Source organism: Neolamprologus brichardi, chromosome 14, assembly GCF_056152115.1.
Source record: "Neolamprologus brichardi isolate AB-2024 chromosome 14, ASM5615211v1, whole genome shotgun sequence".
In the NCBI taxonomy this organism is placed as follows: Eukaryota; Metazoa; Chordata; class Actinopteri; order Cichliformes; family Cichlidae; genus Neolamprologus; species Neolamprologus brichardi.
Genome location: NC_142117.1, coordinates 12,825,957 through 12,850,767, shown reverse-complemented (window position 1 = coordinate 12,850,767; position 24,811 = coordinate 12,825,957). Strand labels below are relative to the sequence as shown.

General features: G+C 40.8%; 1 protein-coding gene across 1 annotated transcript in view; it reads right to left on the bottom strand.

The window, feature by feature from the left end:
• The window catches only part of pde2a (phosphodiesterase 2A), a 169,045-nt gene extending 159,358 nt beyond the window's left edge, over positions 1 to 9,687 (bottom strand). The window contains exon 1 of the mRNA XM_006799937.3: positions 9,286 to 9,687. Within this exon, the coding sequence (XP_006800000.2) occupies positions 9,286 to 9,344 (59 nt within the window). The 5' untranslated portion in view covers positions 9,345 to 9,687. The remainder of the gene's footprint in view (positions 1 to 9,285) is intronic.
• Between the last annotated feature and the right edge of the window lie 15,124 nt (positions 9,688 to 24,811).

Sequence of the window (24,811 nt, the reverse complement as noted above, 5' to 3'; positions counted from 1 at the left end):
GCCATAAAATAGCAGCACGACTCCGGCTGAAATGTGTGTGAACTCTTGCCAGGTTTTATTACAAATTATTGCAGGATACAAAGTACTGTGTGCGTTCATCTTTAGTGTGTTTCTCCAGGTGTGTATCTGTGCAGCAAAGACTATGTGCAGCCGATCAATAAGAAAAGCAGTCAGAGAAAGCGGCACAGTAACACATGCCACTCTAGACTCAGCACGACACAACAACACCGATAGGCACGGCAACAACCGCTGAAATGACATCAGCATTAATCCAACTTCAACACACTGCACCGATACAGTGTGTATCATAAAGAAAACACTACTAACGGGGGAATATGTTTAAAGAGCAACATAAAACCAACTTCTAAAAGGTTTTCTAAGTCAGCAGACGCAACAGAGACAAGTGTGGATTTACATCATGATGAATATCAGCAATAAAGCTTTAGCAACAATAATAACGCTTCCAACAGCAAGTAAAGTGATGAAGCACACAGCAAACAACGAGCAAATCAAATCAGTTCACCAAAGCGCTGTGACAAGATTAACCACGGTGCTGTTTTACCTGCACAAGGAGGAACACCAGAATGTGGGAGGGCTGATGTCTCCTGGCTACTCTGTGAACTTCTGAATTTTTGAGCTGTGTGAAATGTTTTTTGTGTCCGCTGGTTTAAGATTCATATATTATTTACTTTGGTCATGTTGTGTAAATTTAAACCTCCTACTTATTTTCAGCAGCAGCTTTGAATAGTCACTTTGATTCCACAAGAGACGATTCTTACTAATACCATGTTTGGGAGTCCAAAACATTTAAGGGAGGCCCATGAACAAACTCCAGTGCATGACTGTGACGTGTGACAAAGTCCTTTTATTGTAACAACACCTTCAAAGAGCAAAGCTGTACTTCCTCAAACTACAAAAGAGTGACAAACTAAAAGATGAACCAAGATAAAGTGTCAGCCACCACTGATCTCTATGAACGATATCTGCAACATGCAGCATCTGTAATGCAAGGGCAAGAAACCTTCTGGATTTAGTTTACAGTCCACTACAGTACTCCTGTCGACGAGTCATGAATTCGACTAGGTTGCATGCAGGTAAACAGTCTGTTGGAAACCAAATGAGAAATCGCATGTCAAAAATATTTGCTATCATCTGATTATGATTTTTCTTTTTTAAGTGTATCTGCATTCTTTAAAAGTGATCAGACAGACCCTAAAAAACTTGGTTGTTAATACGAGAGATGAAAGGCCCAGTCACACAGGCCAGGAGACCGCTCACTGACGCCGATGTGTATTCCTTAATCACAACAAGTGGTTGCTGTTGCAAAGAGTTATATGGTGCTGCACAAAACCACTCCTTGCTTGAAAGATGCTGGCTTGTCTCCAAACATTTGCTAACTACTTGCCAAGCAGTAGTCACATGTAAAAGCAATCACAATGAGTTTTTTGGTGCAGCCACTGATTTCACTTGGCAACGACAGGAACCTCCAGCAACCAGTTATGCAACCAGGGAATGCAGAGGTTTTTTTTGAGCAACTGGAGGTTGCCAGAGGGTTGCTGACTGGTTTGTGGGCCTGTTTGCCTCAGGTTTAAGGCAGTGGAATTGCACAACCAACACAGAAAAGCTTTAGTTCCCCTTGGAATTAATTCCCCATATCTATGGAAGTCTTCTAGAGGATTGACCATGTTTTTATCATAAGCTGTTACTTAGTTGTGTTGATGACAGCAGAGAGTACGACTTAACATGTTTGTCCAAAAGTCAAGATGTGGTGACAGCGAAAACAAAAGCAAGCATGTAGATGTTTACAGTTCTCTGTCCCGAGACCTGCAGAGAACGTCTGCTGTCTGATAGTGACAGTGTCAGAAATACACTACATTCACCATCCATCAAAATCCCTGAATTCAGCTGTTCCAATCACCTCCATGGCCAAAAGTGCATCAAATCAAGCACCAAGACATGCAAACTAGTTCTACAAACATTTATGAACGAATGGCTTGCTCTCAGCAGCTCTTTGGATTCCAGCATGATTCCATGATAGGACGCCACCTCTGCAACAAGTCCATTGTTGAAATTTCCTCACTACTAAATATTCTACAGTCAACTGTATTATAACAAAGTGGAAGAGATTGGGAATGACGGCACTCCGCCATGAAGTTGTGGCCACATAAAATCCCAGCGCAGGGTCAACGAATGCTGAGGCACATAGAGCACAGAGGTCAACAACTTTCCAAAGAGTCAATCGCTACAGACCTACAAATGTTACGTGGCCTTCAGACTAGTTCTTTTTTGTGCCTCTCCCATTCCTTGTGAACTTCCCTTCCTTATTCTGGTTCTCCTCTCCTCTCTGTCTGAACAGAAACCTGACAGACACATTTGCAGGGCTATAAGTTACCCTTTAAACTCAAATACCCTAAAGTAATCTCAGTGCATTCAGGCACTGAAGTGTTGCACGGGAACACAAAGTCTGAAACAAAAACTGCAAGTGTTAAAGCCATCTGCCAATACTCCTTTAGCTTCTTGCCACGACGATGGAGGAGACATGATAGCGTTTTCTAATTAAACCAAACTTCTTTGCCACAAACACAGCTGCCTCACCTCCTGCCTTGATCTCCTTGGGGAGGACACATACACACAAACACACCACGATTGTAGCCGCTGACAAAAACACTCATGCACACAGTTGTGGTTGTCCATTTGATTACTGACAGTGAGACAGCTGCAACCATTTATACACACACACACACACACACCTGTCTGTGGCAACAGTACATAGAGATAAGGAGGCTGACAGGAGCTGCTGGAAGCAAAGCTGGGAACCATGGGGGCTGTCAGCGTCATTTTCCTGTGACACCTCCAGGCTCACACACACACAAATACACACCGCACACTTGATGATATTGTATCAACTTATATTCATTTCCTGTCTGTATTCTTTCCATAACTGGCACATAATGCACCTACAGAAAACCCTCCTCTAAAGTCAACCTGCTTTTGCTTTAATCGGCATGAAAAATGACACCATAACCCAGCTGTAATTCTACCCTCCACCTTTAAAATAACTCCTCCTAATAAGGTGTAAGAAACAGTCACCATAAGAGACCAGATGGAAAGGTTTTCTATTCCTGTGCAGACCCCACAATAGAAAAAAAAACAATGATGACACACAAACCAAGAAAAGTTCTAGATAAATAATGTTCTACAAACTCATACGTACCTTCAACTACCTTTGTCCATATAATAATGAATGCAAAGTCATAACAAAATTATATAGAGGGGTGTCATATCTTTTAAGATATTGCTAATTCACACTGCTTTGTGCTACAAAACTAGTGAAAATCATGACTTTCTTTCACCTTCAGCTTTCAGCTACGTGCCCACTCCCTAAAACCTAATCAAAATTACTCTGTATGCAACTAGCGTGTGCAAAGTTGACGGTTATTTCTCTACTCTAACTAAACTACATGATGTTCAAATGTCTGCAACACTCTTTATTTACATGAAAAGTCTGCAAAACTTTTGCAGGATGCTGATTCAAACAGTCCTTGATTCTAATGTGTTTTTATAAAGGATTTTGGTCTTCGATTTTTAAAAAGGTATATAATTATGTGTTTATTTATGTATTTTACTCATGCTCACATGCCTCTGAATGTTTGTTTTTGTTGACTTATTGAATATGCCATCAACCTGCCAAGGACTACAGATGAAAATTAATCTGTGTGGCTAAACCTAGCATATTTACTCGATGAATTTAAGTGCTCGTATTAATTAATATCCATTGTCCCTTTTAAATAAACATAAACATAAACTGAGATAAAATGATCTCAGTTGACTGCAAAATGTTAGCAGGACTAAACAAACATTAACAGTATCTCGGCTCATTTAGAGGCTCCACTTGGTTAATCATATTCACAGATCCATTTTTACGATAAATGGCGATTTTGCGGTCTATCAGTTTATATAAAACTTAGTGAAGGGAGTGCAGGGTTTTCTATTGGCTGACATGAAATAGACTTCCACTCTGTTACAGTGACAGTTGTATGACATCTAATTACACAGATTACGCTGTTTAACATTAATGTTGAATGGCTTGTAACTAAATTAATGCATCCCATCTCATTCTTTCAAGCTTAAATACACACACAAATTAAAATACATGCCTTGTTATTGTGATTATTGAGGGCATTGAGTTGAATCCATTCAGAATAATGAAGTAGCTCAAATTCCCATTCACAGAGGCATATAGACGTGCTTCTGTTAAATCCAGAACTGAATTCAAAATCATTCTGAAACCTGCTCCCAGTTTGGATTTGGAGACAGACACCCTCTCTACTTTCAATGTTAGGCTTACAACTTTCCTTTTTGACAAAGGATATTATCATTAGTTATTATTAATCTCTAGGGCTAATTACGCACACACCCCACTTTTCAGTTATTTATTTGTAAAAAATGTTTGGAATCATGTATGATTTTCATTCCACTTCTCACGTGTACACCACTTTGTGTTGGTCTTTCACGTGGAATTCCAATAAAATTTATTCATGTTTGTGGCTGTAATATGACAAAATGCAGGAAAGTTCAAGGGGGCCGAATACTTCTGCAAGCCACTGTATGTGTGTAAATCTGTGATAAAACAAGGTGTTTGAAGCCTGTTATCTAATGTGGGTTAGGACAGGGATCATCTCCATGCATACAGAAAATGAGTGGATGAGCAGATGGATAATAACTGCACTACAGTCTTTATGATTGTTTTGTGCCAGTTTACAAAAGTCATTTCAGTTTTATTCAAAGCAGGGAACTCATTTTAAACAGAAAGCTGCACCGAGCAGAGAATTCTTACTCTATTTGGCAAATTAAAGGCTTTAATAATGAAAACCAGCTGTGTTTACAGGAGGAAATCGTGTATAAATGTGAATGGAACCGGTTCAGTTTACGCTGCGTTCAGTAAACTCGACATCATTAGAGAAGTGCAGTAAGTGAACCAGGGTTGGGAAGATATGAGAGCAGTGCTTCCTGTGATATTTCAATGATAATCTCAAGTCAGAGAGTATCCCCTTGACAATATTAAGACAGGTTTCCTTACAGTTTGGGCTTATGTGTTTAAACGCTTCTTTAATTAAGTTTATGTTGATTTAGTTTGATGCCTGAGTTTGTTATGGCCAGAGGCGCAAAGCTGACACATGTCTCTGCAATTAGGAACAAAACACTTTAGCAGTTATTGAATTTACTGAAGATCCAAACCCCAAATCACAAAGTTAATTATACAAATATGCAGATGCAAGATTATGTAACTTAACATTCATGAAAAACCTGCCACTCATGATGACGAGACAATGATTTTTAGCCAGTATTGGGGTTCTTGTATTTCCTGTGGAAAGCAATTAATTACACATTTTTTTTCCTGCCTTTCTCTGTAACACAGCGTCACATGGCTGGCAGTTAATACTACGCTGTTAAGCCTTGCATACGGCCACATTGTATAAGCACAAATCCTTATCCTAACAAATTCTGTATCAGCACAGAAGCAGCCTTAGCGGCACGTCACAGAAAATGTTGTGCTGACAGTGATTGGAAATGGGTCGTCTCTGCTTCTATTTTATGTTGGGATTCAAAATTCGTCTGCGTGTCTGGGGTCTGTGCTTACTCGGTTTAAACATCTCTGGATCTGAGGATCTGATTGCCTTTAGAGGTGACAGGAAAGGTCTGAGGTGGTGTTAGATATATAGATATGGCAGTTTTTTACGGCTGTTGCGCAGTTTCCTTTGGTGCAATAAATTATAAATAATGTGCACATCTCTTCATTTGAAAGTGGTTACACTGTCCAGGATATTGCTGTGACATCGCATATGCAAAACCCCTGTTATGATGTTTCTCTGTTCACCCATAATGCAAATAATTAAAGAACTTATGCAATTGGAGTAATCACATAATCGTTTGGATTGCAACTCTGTGATATGCAATAATGTGATGATGAATGTAGGAACTGCAATGTGCTACACACTCCCTGCAATCTGCTCATGATTCTTCTTTCTTTCTAACCTTTGACCTCCCATAATTCAACGCTGCAGCGAAGCTTTAACAGCTGCCTCGCAATAGGCTTTTTCATGCAGATAATGAGAGCAACCAATTATTCATTCACTTTAATATTTCAAGCAAACTTAACTCATTAAATTTACACCCTAGCTAAAGGACATAACATTATAATTTGTGCAGCACAGGTAATGGTTTCATTTGTTAAGCGAATAAGACTGTATATCAGCAGCTCATGCACAGACTACATTGTACTTTTAGGATAAATGCTGCTGCATGAAATCCTGGAGACGGGGGAGGGAATCAAAATATGGATAAAAGTCAGAATAGAGAGTTTTTAAGCCAAATGTTTGTTTGTATGTTTTTTGCTGAAGCGCACATATTTAGTAGCTACACAAAACCACACAAACATGTGCAAAAGCAAGCAAGCAGTGCACACAAAGGTTTGTGCCACTTTCTCTTTGCCTCCACTTTATCTGCCTGTTCCCGCTCTGTCTCTTTTCTCTGTCTCTCTCTCTGAATATTTTAGTATTGATGAGCCCATTACTGATGATAACACAGTGCAACATCAGCATCCTTTCTCCCTCTCCCTGTCTCCCTCTCTCTAACACACACACACACACACACACACACGCTCACTCATCAGGAGTCGGGTTACAAGTCTGCCTCTGCTGTGTACTTCTGTGCATTTCGCTGTGAGTGTGTGTGTTCAGCGGGAGGCTGGGGGAATCTGACTTCCTGGCGTCACTCCAACAAACTGCACTATTTTTCAGGCTGGATACCATTCACGTGCACACCAGCTGACGCACAGATACACACACACAGGGGCGATGTGTGTCAGCTGTTAAAATGATAACAGCGAATAAGCAAAGTGCGCCGAATGCGAAGGTGGCTTCCTAAAAGGATGTTTAGAACCCGCAAAACACTTCAAGTAACGTAACGGCGCATGGCACAAACATTAAACACAGAGCGGCGAACGATTCGGTGGCAGCGTGCATCTGATACTGTAGAGCGCTGTCACTGTGTCAGATGATGAATAACTGCCTCTCAAAGCAACGATCCAGGAATCCATACCTCTGAAAACCCATCACAATGACAAAAATGCAAAAGCCTGCAGATGTCTCTCTCCGAATTTTCAGCCAAAAGCGCTGCATTTGATCTCAGCACTCAGTCGCAGGAGGCTCACATCCCAACGGGTGCAGGCATGACATCTGCTTTTCTGTATTTTGTCAAAGTGCCACACTTAATGACCCCCTCAGATCACCGGTGTGCGGTGTCAAACCTGCTCGAGCGTGAGGGAAGCAGGTGAGACCAGCTACTGAATCTAATTGTATATCAGAGATCACTGACATCCATGTGGCACAGTCATTATTCCCACAAACTTCTGGCTATAATCTTTTTTTTTTCCAGGAATGGCCAACAAACGTTCAAAGTAAGAAGCTTAGTCTTCTCTGCGGTGAGGTGAATGAAAGTCATTATCCTCCAGTGATTTCCTTTATTGAGTTTAAACCAATAATGAAGGAGGGAATAAAAGCCATTAGAGGATTTTTTTCCAACTTTCAGACAGAGCTGAAATTACTATGAGGGAGATTTTACTAATATATGTGCAGTCAGTGTAAAATGACATCACTGGGTTATTATCCACAAATGATCTTATTCAGTTACAAAGGAGGCGAGGGGGGTGGGGAGTTTTATAAAACACACAGTGTGCTACGGATGCCTTCCTTGGGGAGAAGTGCTTGCTATCTGATCGGTTTGCTTATGCAGTGTCACTTTAATTTGAGAGCAGGCTTTGTGAGCTTACACGGTAAACTTTAATTTCAGACGGCAGAGAGCTGGTTCTACGTGAGGACCGCGCTGCTTTATTTACTAACATTTAGATAATCATTGAGCCCTGACATTTAAAAGTTCATCAGTGTTCAGGCAGGTGTAAGTGTGAAGACTCACGTCAAACACACAGAGGGCAAACAGCTACAGCACACAACACAATGAACTCCAGCACAGCAACACATCCAGCTGAAGCAATGATTAATGCAGCGTTTTATAAACAGCCCTCTGACACGACAAACACTGTAAGCCAGACAAAATTAGGATGCGATACTGGGCTGCTACATTGGATCAAATAGAGCAGCCAATTATTATAATGATCATGTCAGCCTCCTTTGATCCAGGGCTCATCGTTGCCTTCCTGTGAAAGAAAAAAAAACATCTATCTTTTTTAGAAAGTAAGAAAAACAGCCTCGGGAACGGGAATGAACATTAACTCTGAAAAAGAGCCCCGGTTTAAGCTCTGTGATGATGTATTTCAGGGTTTCAGCAGACAAAAATCTGTGCAACAGAAGAATTTATCTCAAAAAGGTCGGGGGATTTCAAACATAATTTCCCTTATAAGGCATTCTCTATAATGGATTTCAAAGTGGCAGATAATAGCTTTATAGATGAGTTATAAACCGCATCAGATGTGTGCGTGTTCATTCTTTCTTTTGAGTAGGCTTAACATGTCAGCAAGACATAAAGGCATGCAGAAAAAGTCAGAAACAGATATCTGTGCAGTTGCCAGAGAGCCTTTTTCCAGGTCAAAGGTTGGCTCCAGTCACTCAGTTTTTCCCCAACTTGGCGACCCACAGTTGCACTTATTTCAGTTCATCTTAAAACGTGGCTAAATTACTTCTAAAACATTAATAAAGCTACTAGCAACAGCTTATAAACCATTTACGACGAGTACCTTATTAGAAAGACAGAGCAAGACTATCATTAATTCTAGATCTAGTCTGCCCTTAAAATATGTTTTTAATATCATAGTTTTCATGGAGAGAATCCAGTTAGGAGGCATATCACGGCTGGCGGTGTATTTCTCCCTGTAGGAATATTAGAGGAAGAGTAGCCCATCAGTGTAATGTCATGATTTCCTGGAAGATACAAAGGGGCGATAAGGTCACCAAATTCCCTGCGGGAGCAGTCAGAGAACATTTTGGTGACGTTACGGTGATTTTGTGTGCGGGTTTGCACTGACAGCTGCATGCATGGTTCACGTGGGGTCTATTACCGCCGCTGTCAGTGCGGAGATTGACACCCTGCAGGTCGCACTCACACTGCTGCTACTACCACACACACACACACACACACACACACACACACACACACACACACACACACCACTCAGTATTTGGCTCGCTGCTAGACGCCATGTGTTTCCACAGCGGAAGAGTGGCAGGCAGCTTCGAGATGCACACACTTATCAGAAACACTCGCACTTACATCTCAGAGGACGGCGGCTGGCTACGGCAGAGGAGCGCGTGTCCGCACGCTTGTCCCATCGCGCATCCTGCCTCGCGCCTCTCCGGTTTGCCCGAACAGCTGCAGCTGGAAGCAGGGAACAGCCCGTGCGCGAGTTTCTTAGGCCGGGAGGGGTAAAGGAGGACGGACCGACGGATGGGTGGACGGCTGGGTGTGTGCTTCTCTCTCCTTACCCCCCAGTGCGGTACGCCTCTCTGCGATTCCGCTGTCCGCTGCTGCCTCTTCTCTCGAGCTCTGACAGCGCGCGGGGATTGGTCGGGACCCGGTAACTGATATTTGAGCTGTGGCGAGCTGGGATATAACAGCTGAGCAGAGAGAGAGAGAGGAGAGAGAGAGAAAGAGAGAGAGAGAGCGCTAACATGTGGAAGCGTCCACGAGAAAGACGCGTGTGGCTGAGGCACGTCACTCGTCCGCGTGCGCTGAAAAACAGTCCTTCCTTTTAGGCAATGCCCACTCCCTCCGCGAGCGCCGGACGATTAATCCGTGAAAATGAAAGTTGCATTGTTGTGAATATTTAACTTTTCACGGCGTGTCCCCACTGCGCGCGCTCATCCTCCAAATCGTCCTTCGTAGAGTACGGGCTCCTCAGGACACACTTGGAAATGTTTTCTCTGCACTTCACAAACAGAAGACCTCACGGTTTTATTGGAAAACACTCGTGTGTCTGTGTGTGACAGGGGACAGGTCTCAAGGTCCAGATCTTTTTCTGCCATATATGGCCCTTCCAGTACACTCACGGAAGCGGCAGAGATTCAATTCAGGAGCGGTGCGGAGCTTGACGGGAGCACCGGGATTGTTTGTTTATGTTCAAAGCCTGTAAATGTGGTGTCAGGTGTCAACAGTTTAACATCCTAGTGCTCAGTTATTGTTGCCTCATATGTTAAAGGAAGTAAGTAGTTTGTATAATAATACACTCCCCTTCGCCTAAAACCACATGTCCGCATGTGTTTTGTCTGATTGGTCTTCTACCGGAGGCTGTGTGAGCATGAAGACACCGTGACTGATTGACACATTTGTGGCCTGTGTTTGCTCAGTTGCATATGTGCATCTTCATCATCGTCATTATCAGAACGACCAATTAAACATCTGTGTGAATGACCAGGATTTCATATCATATCAGCTACAGGGCCTAGCATCGATCTACATTGTAGTAGGGCTTTCTTTGAGTTTTGGTGCGTGACGCTATTTCTGTGTTTACATCTGGATTGTGTTTGCTCCTGTTTTATTATTTTTGCTCTGGTCACGAGAACTCAATATATAATTGGCAAAACTGCAATGTGTTTGTATGAGTAAAGATAGTCGTATAGTCATATATTAGATCAAACATTGTTACTACAATAAAACAGTGAATAAATAAAATCTGTAACTATTGATATTAATAATTTGTCAGTTATACTACACTGGTATGCAAATATGCACAATGTGAGGACCTCTGAACTTGAATACAGTACGGTCACCATTAATGATACAGTTATGGTAAAAAATATAAGGACACCTTCTGTCAGTTCTAAGGTTTTACATAACAGGATATAACAAAAATAGGTAAATACAGCCTCAGATGAACTACGGCACATGACATATATACAGTTCATATATTTTACAAGAAACTAAGCAGAAGCAGTTTGTGAAGAACTAGTTACACCCTTACTGCTTCCATAGGAATTAAGAGGGTAAATAACGGCCAGGTGCAAATGCAAAGAAGCTGCTGCACCAAAAACGTGAGAGTGATTGCTTTAGTTGCTAGCAGACTGCCACAGTTGCCTGTAGTTTTTCATGTCTGTCTGCAAAAAGCCAAGATTTAGTAAAAACTAAGAAATTGGAGATTGTTTACCTTCAAAGTAAAAGTTGTGCCTCACTGCTACAGCCAGTGTGTTCAAAAAGTGCAACCTTTATTTTGAAGCCTGTGTATCACCATGATTGTCGCACTCCCAAAAAGCAGTCACACATCTGCAAAGCCTCAAGACACATGACAGCTGCACTGGGATTTTGCCAGATAGCACATGATTCTGAGAGTCACTGTCATCTTTATTCGGTCTGATAAAATGAAGTTTAAAGTATTGAATCACAATTCCCAACACTGTGCAAGGACCAAAAGAGCTATTGTGCATCTTTCATTAATACCACCAGTACAGTAAAATAGGGCAGTAACAGCACCATGCTGTGCGGATGTTTGTTTGTGTAACAGGCAGTGGGAGTGTAGTCAGGATAGGAGGAAGTGTAGAGGCAGTAAGATATGAAAAAGTTGTTTTTCCAAAGTGCTCAGCATCTAAAGCTGGGCAAAAGTTTAATTTCAACAGATAATGATCTTCAGTTAAACTCTGCGAAGGTGCTGAAGCGGACCAACTGGAGTCTGAACCTGAACCCAACAGATGTGCACCTACTGTACCTAATGAGTAGCGTGGCCCTGCATCAGTGTGTCCCATCCAACCCAATCTTCTAAAAGTTCCTAGATTTAGTCCCACCTTCATGGTGTCCTCGGGATTCCCATATGCTTGTTTGTCATTCACCTAGGGACCGTTTGTGATTCGAGGAACCACACTTGAGGCTATCATTGCTGCCAAAGGTAATTTAACAAAGTAGTAAGTGAAGGGTCTGAATACATACATGAAATATTTCAGCCAGTCATTTATTTTTAATACATTTATTTAAATTAAAAAAAAAACTAAAACTAAGTAATTTATCTTGATTCACGAGGAAAAGATGAGATCTGTGAGACTGAAAAATTTAAAAAAAAATTGGACATTTGAAAGGCTCTTAAAGCCTTCTTAATGCACTATTTATCTTAAGATTTAAGACCTCTAAGATTCAAGCATGCTGAGATGAAAGGAAAGTTTAATGGTAATGAGAGAATGTCAGTGACTCAGTTTTTTAAGATCTGCTATACTTCACAAAAATCAACGATTAAAGTGCAGATTGAATAAGAAAAATATTGTGTATAAGTGAAAAAAATATGTTTATCTTTTTTTTTCCATCCCATAATGCATCCTGTGATGAAGAGTGGGGTCCTGATGATGCTGACACATACACAACTGTCACTGGGATATGTTTTATTTCTTATAATTTGGCTGTTAAGTTACGGCTATATTCTGGACTATGCATGTGGTGTACTTTGAGTTTATATTATCTTATTTGATTATATCCATCCTTCTTCATTTGATGAATTGGATCTTTTACATGTGAAACACAAAAGCCAGAGTATAAGGACATGACCTCACTGTCATCTATGGTAGTTACAGACCTGCTTTGGCTTTATTTAGACCCCAACAGAAAGTGTGTTTATTTATAATTTATGACATGTGGATCATCTCCATATCACTGTCTAAACAGATACAATCTGATTCAAGCCAGACTGTCTCACTGTACCAGAGGAAAACCAGAAGGGATCCAAAAATCAGATCTGTTGTGCCTGTGCAAATTTATCCTAGTATCTCTGTCCATCTAACAGCCATTTTTTAAACTATCCACTATATATATATATATATATATATATATATATATATATATATATATATATATATATATATATATATATATATATATATATATATGTATCTGTAACCATATGGATGGAAATTTCATAAAACTGTAATTTAGAAAATGCAATGTGTCTGATAAGCTCTGCAATTTCAAGAGAGGCATCTCTGGAGACCCAGCAGGACCTGTCATGACACATCATGACACATAGTGAGTGAGACAGGAACGTGTAGGGGGAGGAAGACAGCGAACAAGAGATCGTGACAGTAGATGTGAGAGGTGGGATAGAAATAATAATGCAGAGGTGAGGGTGAAGGAAAAGAGGTGCAGCAGAATGAGGGAGACTGTTGATGTTATCACCACCACTGGATTTGTCTGTGTGTGTGTGTGTGTGTGTGTGTGTGTGTGTGTGTGTGTGTGTGTGTGTGTGTGTGTGTGTGTGTGTGTGTGTGTGTGTGTGTACATGTCACATCTGGTGTTTTGGCATAGAGACTTACGGTGCTCAGCTGTGTCTCAACATGTATTTGTGTGCGTTTGTCCAGAAGGTCTTCTGTGCCTGAGGCTTCCAGATTCACATCAGTCATTTTGGGCACTAAAACATCACCTCCTGGGACTTGTGTCAAAGAAATGTCTGCAAAAGATACTCATGACCAGCTCGAAAAAGCATTTATGCTAGTCATTTTTGTTTAAATTGTTTTCTCATCGAGCCTCAACAAAAGGCTGCAGCTTTTTTAATGACTGATGAGAAAGAAATGAGACGTAATGAATGTCCAAACAAACAAAGGCCTGTTTTTTTGTTGTTGTTTTTACCTCTCAGTGCATGTAATAATTTATTAGTTGTTGTCTTTAACATTTAAACACAGGTGTAGAAATGTGAAGATGCGTTTTGGAAGATAAAAGCTTACTTTACTTACTTTAGGAAGATGTGAAATCTTACCAAGAGCTCAAAACAAACTCCTGTTATGTTTCAAACTTAAGTAACAAACCAAACATGGCAGCAAAAGTCCTAGAGTACATTTAAATCCACATAGAAATCTTTCCAATGTCCAAAGCCTTGTTTGTGATATCAAGCAGTGGTTTTTCAAACTTTTCATGTACAAGAAAAGCCAAAGTTGGGAGGTATTCATATCTGCAGACAGCAGCCTTCATGTCATCTGGAATATCATCAGTTCTTCTTTTGATTGTTTTATCAGATTGCCTCCAGTCCTCATCAGACACTCATCACACAATCCAACCGAGCTCTTGCTGCCTCTGGTTCGAATCCAGAGCTAGTAGGCAAAGTTTCTCTAAATGGATTTTTCCTTTCCAAATTCCTCTTTCCTTGCTTACTTGGCACCATGCTTGCTTTGGTTGACTCCTCCCAAGAAATGATGCACTCGGACAGAAGGTTGCTGAATTCTGCGGTCCAGCTGAAGCCATGAGACGGGGAGCTGTCGCAGGAGTTTTTTCAAGACAAAGGGCTTTTTTTTAAAACTATATACTACTATTAAATTAAAGAACAAGTAAGTTAAAGGAGTTAATAGATCCTTAATAAACACATCTTGTTTTGCAGCTATTCCAGAGTATCGGAAAAACTAAAAAAGGTCAGTAATCAGCTTCATGCTGAGAAAGATTGCTACACACGCTGCTTTGAGAGTGTTGATGGAGAAGTACAGAGACGCTCAGAATCAAAACAGTGGTGAGGTTTGCAGTATGAGTCAGTAGGGGTAGTAAGCATTTAAGGTGGTGATGGGATTACATCAGTGATTGGTCTGAGAGGTGGAGGTATGCACTGGAGAGACGAGAAATGAAAGCCATCAAGAAGCAAGACTGAATACATGTGTGAATGGGAGGGAAACACTTGGAAAGGTGAAGCTGCAAGGAATTGGGTTAGTGAAGATAAACGTAAGTAGTTTAAATACCTGGGTTCAATCATCCAAAGCAACGTTGCAGAAGAGGTGAAGAGAAAAGTGCAGTTGGGGTGGAGTGGGTGGAGATGATTTGTAACAAAAGGATAGCAACTAGAGGTGATGTGGGCAAAATTGACAGGATTAGAGATGAATACATCAGATGTCCAGCTCAGGTGGAGCAGTTTGGAGACAAAGTTAGAAAGGCAAGGCTGAGATAGTTTGGACATGTGCAGAGCAATAGTGGATATATCTGGAAAGGATCTTAAGTATGGAGCTGTCAGAGAGGAGGAAAAGAGGAAGACAACAGAAATCATTTGTGGATGTAATGAAGGAGGATATGCAGAGTTTGGTGTGACAGAGGAGGATTGACAGGGTGAGATGGAGGCAGATGTGGTAATCTTTGAAGTAAGCATCCAACTCAAGATAAAGCTAAACTGGCCCCAAATAACAAACATGCTGCGAAAACACACAAAACACAACAGACGTTTAATAAAATGCAATAATAAAAACTGAAAAAATTAAATCTCAAAAGTACAACGGAAGTGTTTTTCTTGGAGACAATAATGTGACAGAAGAAGTAGTGACAGAGAAGACAAGAAGCAGTGGATTCAGATGCAGGTAATGTGTGTTTTATTTGCATAAATCAGTATAACACTGTAGATATAGGTTTGGTATTAGCGTTTTACTTTTCACTTGTCACTTCCACACCTGGTCTGTCATGTTATTATCTCCCCTAAAATGCTTCTTTTCTATTTCCTGGTGTTTTCTCAGTGTATTTGACCTCTCAGAGCCACCGTACAAAGAAGACTCTCGAAATGCATTCCGAGTTCCTAAAATCTCTTTCAACATCCCATAGTTAAGGGACCTTATACTCAGAAAAATTCAAAGGTTTCCACCAAAGAGGAACAATAAAAATAGTGCAGCTGTAGTGTGACAGCAGTGTCCTGTGCAAAGCTCTAACTGGTGCTCTGCAATAAAGTGCACTGAAGCTCGTTTTTATGGGGGGGGGGTTCCTGTTTGTTCCCGTTTGCACTCAAACACACAAAGTGGAGCTGCTGCTGTAAATAAGGCGAGACTGATGAGCAGAGCAGCTAAGCATGGCTCTGTTCATTTTAAAACTCCTTTAATATGTGATTGAAGCAACCCATTAATGTGACCCCAAACACGCTTTCCCTCATTAAAAACTCATTTGATTGTTACATAAGATGAGAATTAGAGACATTTTATCCCATGTGTCCAAGTCCGATGTGTTGAAAGTGCAAAGCAGTGAAATAAATTATGTTTTAATCTAGCAATAAAAGGCCACACAGCATGTCAGATGTGCTTTACTTTATGGCTCAGTGGGATCAATATCACTACCACAGTCGATGGCTGTTTTGAGCATCCTGTAGCGAGGTCTAATCAAACCCCGTGAATCGGATAAGGTCGAGAAAACAGCGAGACAAGAAAATTCCCCTGCCATCAATTTAAGAGTTTAGTGACCATGAAAACTAAAATCCTCTTGTTGTGATTCAACAAAGCTGTGCAGCGAGAAGAAAGCATGTCACGCTTCAGTTGATTGGTTCCCCAGAGAGTTGCTCCCATATCAGCTCCTTGAGTTGATTACATCAGAACGTGATTAGACCCACTGTCCTCAACCTGGAGTGTTTACTGACATTTATAGGCAGTCTGATCTAGCAGTCATTAATGCTTCCCGGAATTTGAAAGTGCCGACTGAACACTTAATTATTTATGATCCTTTCTGTGCCCGTGGTCTGACTGGTAAACAGTTCTCTGTTGAGCCATGATATCTGTGATGATATGGTACTCCGAGGGGCTGTAATAGAGTGTGTTCAGACATGGCTGCTGAGCTATAGAGCCTGCAGCACACATATGGAGTGACAATATGGTTGGAAATAAGATAACGGGGCAAAAAGATGTAGTTTAGAAAGCTGTTGGCAAAATGAAGCCTGTATATCTCCTGTTATTAACTGTTCTGTACACTGAGAGATTTATCTACTCTCTCTCAGCTGAAGCTGATCCAGAACACAAACCTGGGCCAGACTGCTGCAAAGCAGTAGATGTGTGTTTTTGGGTTTTTTTGCTTGACTTTGCTTCCCTTTCTTTACAAATATTTGATGAATCTGCCAACATCTCCCTCCCCATCTCACTGACAGTGTGAGTATTTGATTTTGGCATCTTATCTGACAGGCTGCAGCACCTTGTACCAACACTGCAGCCCTGGTTTTTCACATCTTCACTCATTTGTTCTGATGTCAGACTAACAAGCAACAAATAACAAGCAGCAGCAACACAATGTGAGTTCAGCATTGAGGAGATGCAGTGTAAGGACATGTGGAGTAGGGAGGTAAAGTCACTAAATATACTATTACCACCAAACAACAACTTGAAGTCACGCAATTAATGGCCGTCCTGTCTCAGTAGAAAAATCAGAAGTAGATACCTGACAGGATGTGATGTATGTTTGAGGATGGCTGGTTGAAACTCGAGTTTGTATCCTGCCTCATGTACAGTTGTGGTCAGAAGTTTACAAACGCTCATCAAGGGCATGGATATCATTTGGGCTATTAATGATATATTTGAACCGTTCTGTTTCTAGGATGTAATGATTGTACAGCAAACATCTTCAATGACTTTAAAAAACAAGAGCTGGTTGCACAGGTTTGGATTTATTTATGCAGCGGTGAAGGTTCTACAGCATCATTTAACTGACAAGGAAAAAGCCTATTAACCCATCCTTACCCATCATGATTGACTACAACTGGTTGTTTCTCTTTGCTAGCATAACAAGGCTTTTTTTGACAGCACTCATGGGATCAGTCAGTACTATCAATAATGCAAAAGTCCAAGGAATTCAGTGAAGATCTGAAAAGGAAATTAATACAAGTTGGGAAGATCTTTGTGATCCATTTGTAAACAACTGAACATTCATAGATCATCATTTCAATGAACTGTGCATAAGTACAAGTTATTCAGATGTGTCACCACTTTGCAAAAGTCTGGACCACCCTCTAATAAGACCAAATTGGTTAGGTTGTTCAGGAACAACCCAGGAACCACCAAGGCTCAAGCCTGCCACGAACTGGAAACTGCTAGAACACCAGCATCACTGTCAACAATGAAGCGAGTAAACTAAGTGTAGACTAAGAAAAAAACCTCTTCTCCAAAATCAACCCCTTCAAGCTCAAATTACATTTGCAGCTGCCCACATGGACAAAATCAGTGCCTTCTGGAGAAAAAAATCTTTCAATCATAGGAGACCAATATTGAGCTATTTGTCCCCAATGACAAGGGGTATGTATGGAGGAGTAAAGGTGAGGCTTTCAAACCTAAGAAAAATGTACCAGCTGTCAAGCATGGTGGTGGTACCATCATGTTCTGAGGCTGTTTTGCCTCCAGTGGTACTGCTACACTGTACACAGTGAATGTAATAATGAAGGAGGAGGACTACCTCCAAAATCTTCAACTTCACCTCTAACCAACAGCTAGACTTGGGACACCAAGTTCCAAAAGGACAATGATCCCAAACACACATTAAAACTGGTTTTAACATGGATAAAGAAGACTAACATAAAACTTCTGGAATGGTCTTCACAAAGCTCCAACCTCAACCCTATTGAAAATTTGAGTACTATGCTTAAAAGCAGGGTAATTGTAAGGAAAACAACCAATTCAAATAACACTATTTAATAATTAATATTAACCAAGGAGGTCATACAATCATTCTTTCTAACTTGCACAACATATTAGACAAACGCAAACAAACAAAATAAGTAGCTTCACTCTCTTATCTTTCAGCTTCCTTTTTTGTTCTTGCAGACTCCTAAAGGAAACATCTGACCTGAGGGATGCTGAATGTTTAACTATCTTACAAATCTCTGTCTGGCTTTTCATCCTTGGCATATAATGGCTTTTTGAGAGTGTCTTTGATGGAACGCTTACAGGCTGTAAAGATGCTAAACACACTGCAGATCTGAAGGGAGCTGCAAACTTTAATACAGGCAAACCTTCACCTTTTACAAGTAGTCATTATAAAGATAATGATTAACTAAACAGTTTTAGTTAATCCAGGCCATTTCTCTGTCCCAAGTATCACTGATAAGAAAAATAAATCATTTTACGCAACGTCTTCTGGTAGCCTTTGATGTTTCCGACAAACCTGACATGCCCTTTACATGTGAGGAAATAAATCAACTGCTAGCAAAGAAAATGAGCTCCTGTTGACTTCACACGCTTTTCAGACATTTCTCACACCTCCAATCTGTCCTTCCTTATCATAATCCCCACCTTTCTCTCTCTGTGCCCCCTTGCTCTTCCCCTCCATACTCCCTCCTGTCATCCCTGCTGCACTTGCGCTATTAAGTTCCTGTAACGCATATTTCCCTCTTCTTTCCCGCTTCTAGCTCCATAACTTGCTCCCTCTGTGTCCTCCATTCCTACCATACGAGCACCTTTCCTCACTGCTATCCAAATATGACACTAACTAGAAACCCTGTGGGTGCTGCCATCCTCGCTTGATCTTTTGCATTTTTATTGCAGCAAGTTATAACCCAGTGTTATCCTCAGCCCAGAGCTGAGTTTTCCCAAAACTAATTAAACCCTTTCTTAACGGGTTTGCCTTCCATATGTGTGTTATCTTGATCCAATTGAGGGCAAGCTAGCTCAGGGCTAAAGCACATTTAGTGCCCTTGAATGTAGCTCTGTAAATAGTTCATACAGCTGCCCTGGGTCAGAGTTACAGTGCGTCTTTAATCAAAGACCAACATAAATAACAATTGCTTTTTTGGACCCAAAGTGATCATACATATTTGACGTGGGTGAAGTGCAAAGTTAACAGCTAACGCTATAGTGTGGTTGGTTAGCAAGTAGAATCCATAGACTTCATGGGTGCATCGCACAGATCTGCTAACAAGTAAAGTGCACAAATAAAACACTAGAATCACATTAACAATGCTTGATGAGGTAGATTAGCTGTATAAACCAAAGCCAGATTTTATAACAGGCTGGTAACTTGTTAATTTCAGCTTTGAAGTTGGATATTTTACCATGGGAGTCTATAGAGATTGACTCTGTTTTGGCGCAAACCTCTGAAAGCCTTTCAGCTGTTACTCCTTTGCTTAATTTTACAGACCTCTAGGTTGTCACTGAAATTCGCCAACCACTTCATTAGTTACATCTTGCTAATATCTAGTTGGACCCACTTTTGCCTTTAGAGCTGCCTTAATTCAACAAGGTACTAGGACCATTCCACTGAGATTTTGGCCCACATTGACATGATAACATCACAGAGACGCTGCAGACATGTTGCCTGCACATCCATGATGCCTGCACATCCATGATGTGAATCTCAGGATCCCAAAGGTGCTCTGTTTGACTGAGATTCTGGCTGTGATTTCGAACTCAGTGTCATGTTCAAGAAACAACTTCATGATAATCTGAGCTTTGTGACATGGAGCATTATCCTGCTGGACTCTGCCATCAGAAGATCGGCACACTGTGGTCTTAAAGGGATGGACATACTCAACAATAATACTCGGGTAGGCTGTGTGTTTAAATGATGCTCAGGTGGTACTAAGGAACCCAGCTGCAGGGCAGTTCCACTAAGGTTCTGAATAACTTTAGGCCTGTGGCTCTGACTTCTTTAGTGATGAAGTCCTTTGAGAAGATAATTAATTTTAATGCAGCTTGAACATCACCTTGACTCCAGTTTGCATATATGGCAGGAAGAGATGTGGAGGATGCTGTTGTCACACTCCTGCATTTCTTGTATAAGCATTTTAAAGGCCCCAACACTCATGCAAGATTATCATTTGTTAACCTTTCATCTGCATTCAACACAGTTCAGCTCTTCTTACTTGCTGATAGGCTTTATGATCACTTCACTAGTCTGATCAGTTGGGTTTGGCTGGTTTCGCTAGACTTTTTCGACTAATAAGACACAATGCATGAAGGTGAACAGTGTACTTTTTGATGTGCTCTCCTCTTCTATTGGATCTCACCAGGGTTGCTGTCTCTCGCCCCTTCTGTTCATTTTTTATACGAATGAGTATCGCCGTAATTTCACTGACAAACAGTTTGCAAACAGTGATCATTAGTCTTTTACAAGACAGGCCATTGGCAGCTTGTGGAAGATTTTGTGGCTTGACGTGATGAGTCCTTCCTTTCATTAAATGTGTGAAAAACAAAAGACATGATTATTGATTTTAGGAAGTCTTCTTATAGCTCATCACCTACTATCACTAAAGCTGCTGATATTGAGATTGTGGAGAGTATTTAGGGGTTGTTCTGGACCACAAACTGTGTTTTGAGCCTCATGCTGATGCCACTACCAAAAAAGTTCAACATAGACTATTCTTTTGAAGAAAAATTAGATGTTTTAATGTCTCATCTGAAATGTTGTCCTTGTTTTACAGAAGTTTTATTGAATCTGTTATTTCGCTGCTTGGTTTGGTAACATGACTCTCAAGAACAAGAATTGGTTGGGACTTGCCAGCAAACTGCCAGCAAAATCTCAGGGCGTTGGCGAGACGGGCTTTTGGCCAGGCGTGTGCTGAGGAAGGCTCATTTTATTGTTAATTTTTTTAACCATCCACTTTTTGAGTTTGACTTGTTTCCCCTGGCTGTCGTTTTAGAGTACCTGTGAGGACTTCAGGTTTCTTTTATCCCTACTTCAACCCATCTCCTTAATGGCAAATAACTGTCTTGTGGCTTTTTATTTTTTATTATTATTATTTATTTATGTATTTTTAATTTATTAATTTTGTTTTGTTTATTCTTATTGTTGCCCTTCCTGCTAAACTAATTTCCCCTTGTGGGACATTAAAGTATTGAACTGAACTGAATTCAATTGAAAGTGTGCCAAGAGAATATCTCCCACAACATTATAAACTGGCAGCAGCCTGAACAGTTGATAAAAAAAAACATTTTTAAAAAAACATTATTACAAATTCCAATCTTCTATTGACCGATTTTGGTGAGGCTGTGTGAATTGTAACTTTGGTTTCCCATTCTTAGCTGGTAGCAGTGGCACCCATTGTTCTCTCTTGGTACTGTAACCCATCTGCTTCAGGGTATGTTTAGTGATCCTGGTATGCATACCTTAGTTGAAACGAGTGGTTATCTTGCCCCACAACATATTTTGACCCAGAGAACTGGCCCTCACTGGACATTTTCTCTTTTGCTGACCGTTCACTGTAAATTCTAGAGATGGTTGTGTGGGCGAGGAGATCAGTACTTTCTGAAATACTCAAACAGCTGGTGTTACACCAACAACCAGGGGCGTAATTTCCAGGGGGGTTATGGACCCCCCCCCGCCAAATAATCACACCCAGCCAATATAACCCCTCAATAAAATTATGAATCATCTTGCATAAATAGGCTGTTGATTTTCTTTACTAATTTCAGGTATTACCAGCAAAATAGTTGCATGTTTAATCATCTGGGAATTATTAGTATTATTTATTTAGACAGAGATCTTGACCCCCCCAATGTTCATCACAAAGTTACGCCGATCCCAACAACCATGCCACATTTGGTCTGCATGCATACCTACAGCAACCACACTGAATTGCTGCCATGTGATTGGCTGATTAGATATTTAAGTTCTCATTTCTGCATTGAGAACATCTGGAGCCAAACAGACAGCTTCACCTTTTCTGCAGCATTTTTAAGGAACAGTTTTAGTCCAAGTCACCCATCCTGCTGTGAATAATGAAACCATTTCACTTCCATTATGTCGGCTTTGCCTTCGACATCCTGTGTTTGCAGATCATTTGTCTTCTACACAAAGATTCAGATGTTCTCATAAATGAACCAACACCACATTGTGAAATACTGTAACTTGCTTGTCAAGGCGAGCCCATTTTTATCACGAGGTTTACAGACAGCTGTGATGTCAGCCTCATCAGCTCAGCACAAATCAAACAGGGAGAACTTCAGTCTTCATTCAAAGCCTTTATTGGAAATTCTTTACAAGTGAATCCTCATAACTTGCCCAAACGAAGCTAAAGTTTGAGTTAGACCAGCCCATCTGCCACTAACAGCGCTCAAAGTCACCTAAATCTCTTTTCTTCCCCATTCTGATGCTCAATTTCAACATCAGCAGGCTGTCTTGGCCATGTCTACTTGCCTAAATGCATTCAGTTGCTCCATGCGATTGGCTGGCTAGACCAGCTGGGGTGTTGACCCCATTTTAACCCACTAACAATGGCTTGTATACTTAAATGTATATTTTAGGTCAAATGAACATGTCACATGAAAAAATGACTTATTAATCTTTATTTAATAAACATGCTGACATTACTTGGCTGGAAAACACAGAGTCATTTACTTTATTACAAGTAATATAGAGGAAAGACAGAAGAAAAAGTACACAGAGAAAAGTGATGCTCATTGCAATGATACAGCTCTTTTAAGTGAACAGATTTCTGTGTGCATATTTTACTGATCTCACCTGGCAGGCTGCTTTAGATGCATAAAATATCAGGGTGCTTGAAAAAGTTTCACTGCAAATCTGTTTCACTGGAGAACTTGCAAACTGTGTTAATTTAATTTACAAAGCACAGAGGAGGCCAATAGGAGCACAGGCTTTAACTGCTGAGTGGCTCCCTTTTTAAACACAGATGAGTGGCCTGTTTTCAGCTCTCATTACCACATTTAGAATAAAACCTGTGTTTTACACTATACGGATTACTAGTTACCTGAACAGTTAAGCTTGTCATATATGTGGATGAGATTTTCAAAATGACACAGCAAGATAACAGATTTGTTTCAATAGTGAGACACCGAAAGTCCCACATGGTCAAGACAATCAGTCACCACGGATTAAAGAGTCCAATAAATGTAAACTGTTTACTGACTGCTTTTGCTTGCAGACAGAAACTGTAGGCGGTGCAAAGCCTTGCAATGTCTTGCAGTACTTTATTTGAAATGGAAACTTTTCTGGGGCTGTGCAACGGGAGAAAATCCAAAATTCAACAAAACCAGTAGTGTTTAAGCTTTATGTCAGCGCAAAGCCAGCTGACCACGGTTAGTCACGCGCTGACTTGTGGGTGTTGATATTAATGCTCACAGCACAAGGGCTTATCCTTTTATTCTTTCTGCTCATATCACATGAATAACATCAACATCATTTTTTAGGCCCAGCCAGAGGCACAGCACCACATACTGTGCGTGGACGTTAACATATCAGCAAAATCTTTTGAAACGCGCAGGGGGAGGGCGAAAACTCAGCGGCTACCACCAGCAAACACCGGGAGCTGATTGCCTCTATTGTCCTGAGTGGTTTGGCCATGTTTAGTGTACTCAGAACTACTCAGTGTTTTCAAGAGCTTCAAGCAATTTTACAAATACCTGGAAGGAAAAGAAAATGTGTAGATTTGTAAAAAGAAGGAGAGTGTATGAATGTCTAAATACTCCATTAGCGAGGAGTTATGGTCATCCTGGCCTTCCATGATACCCTCTCTCTGATGACCTGCCCTCGGGTTGTGTGTGTAAGAGTATGTGTGTTCCTATCTGTGAGAGTGTGCGATGGAGACTTTGTGTATCTGCGTGTGTGTGCGTTTTAGAGGGAGCCAGATGGCTTAGCAGCAAGAATGAAAGGAAATCCTATACGACAGTTGTGCTTATCTTTCCATTAATATATGTCACTGATTATCAGGCACTAACGGAGAGTGCCTGATACGAATTATTCCCCTTTCCATTTACACGCATGCACATCTGCACACATAAAACACATGTTGCATTTACATCAGCGCTTTCAGAGCTTTTGGGGTTTCCTTAATGGATAATGGATAAGAATAATAGTTCTCTAAAACCAGGAGTGGATGTGGAGCAGGAAGAAGAGCTCGCTGTCCACTTATTCCTGGCTCTTCTTTTCCACATTTCATTCTCTTTGCAAAACTCACTGTGGGTGACTGTGTGAGGACCAGTGTGATGACCCAGGCCTTGTCAATATTGTTTGTTTTCTGCTTTTTGCTTCCTCATTTTCAGGTCCTCATTGATGGCTCCCCACATCTGACACAGTGGAGGAAATACTTATTTGATCCCTTGCAAAAAAAAAAAACCCACAAAAGGATTTAGAGAGTTTCTGTAAAGAGGAGTGAGAAAAAATCCCGCCTGAGTGT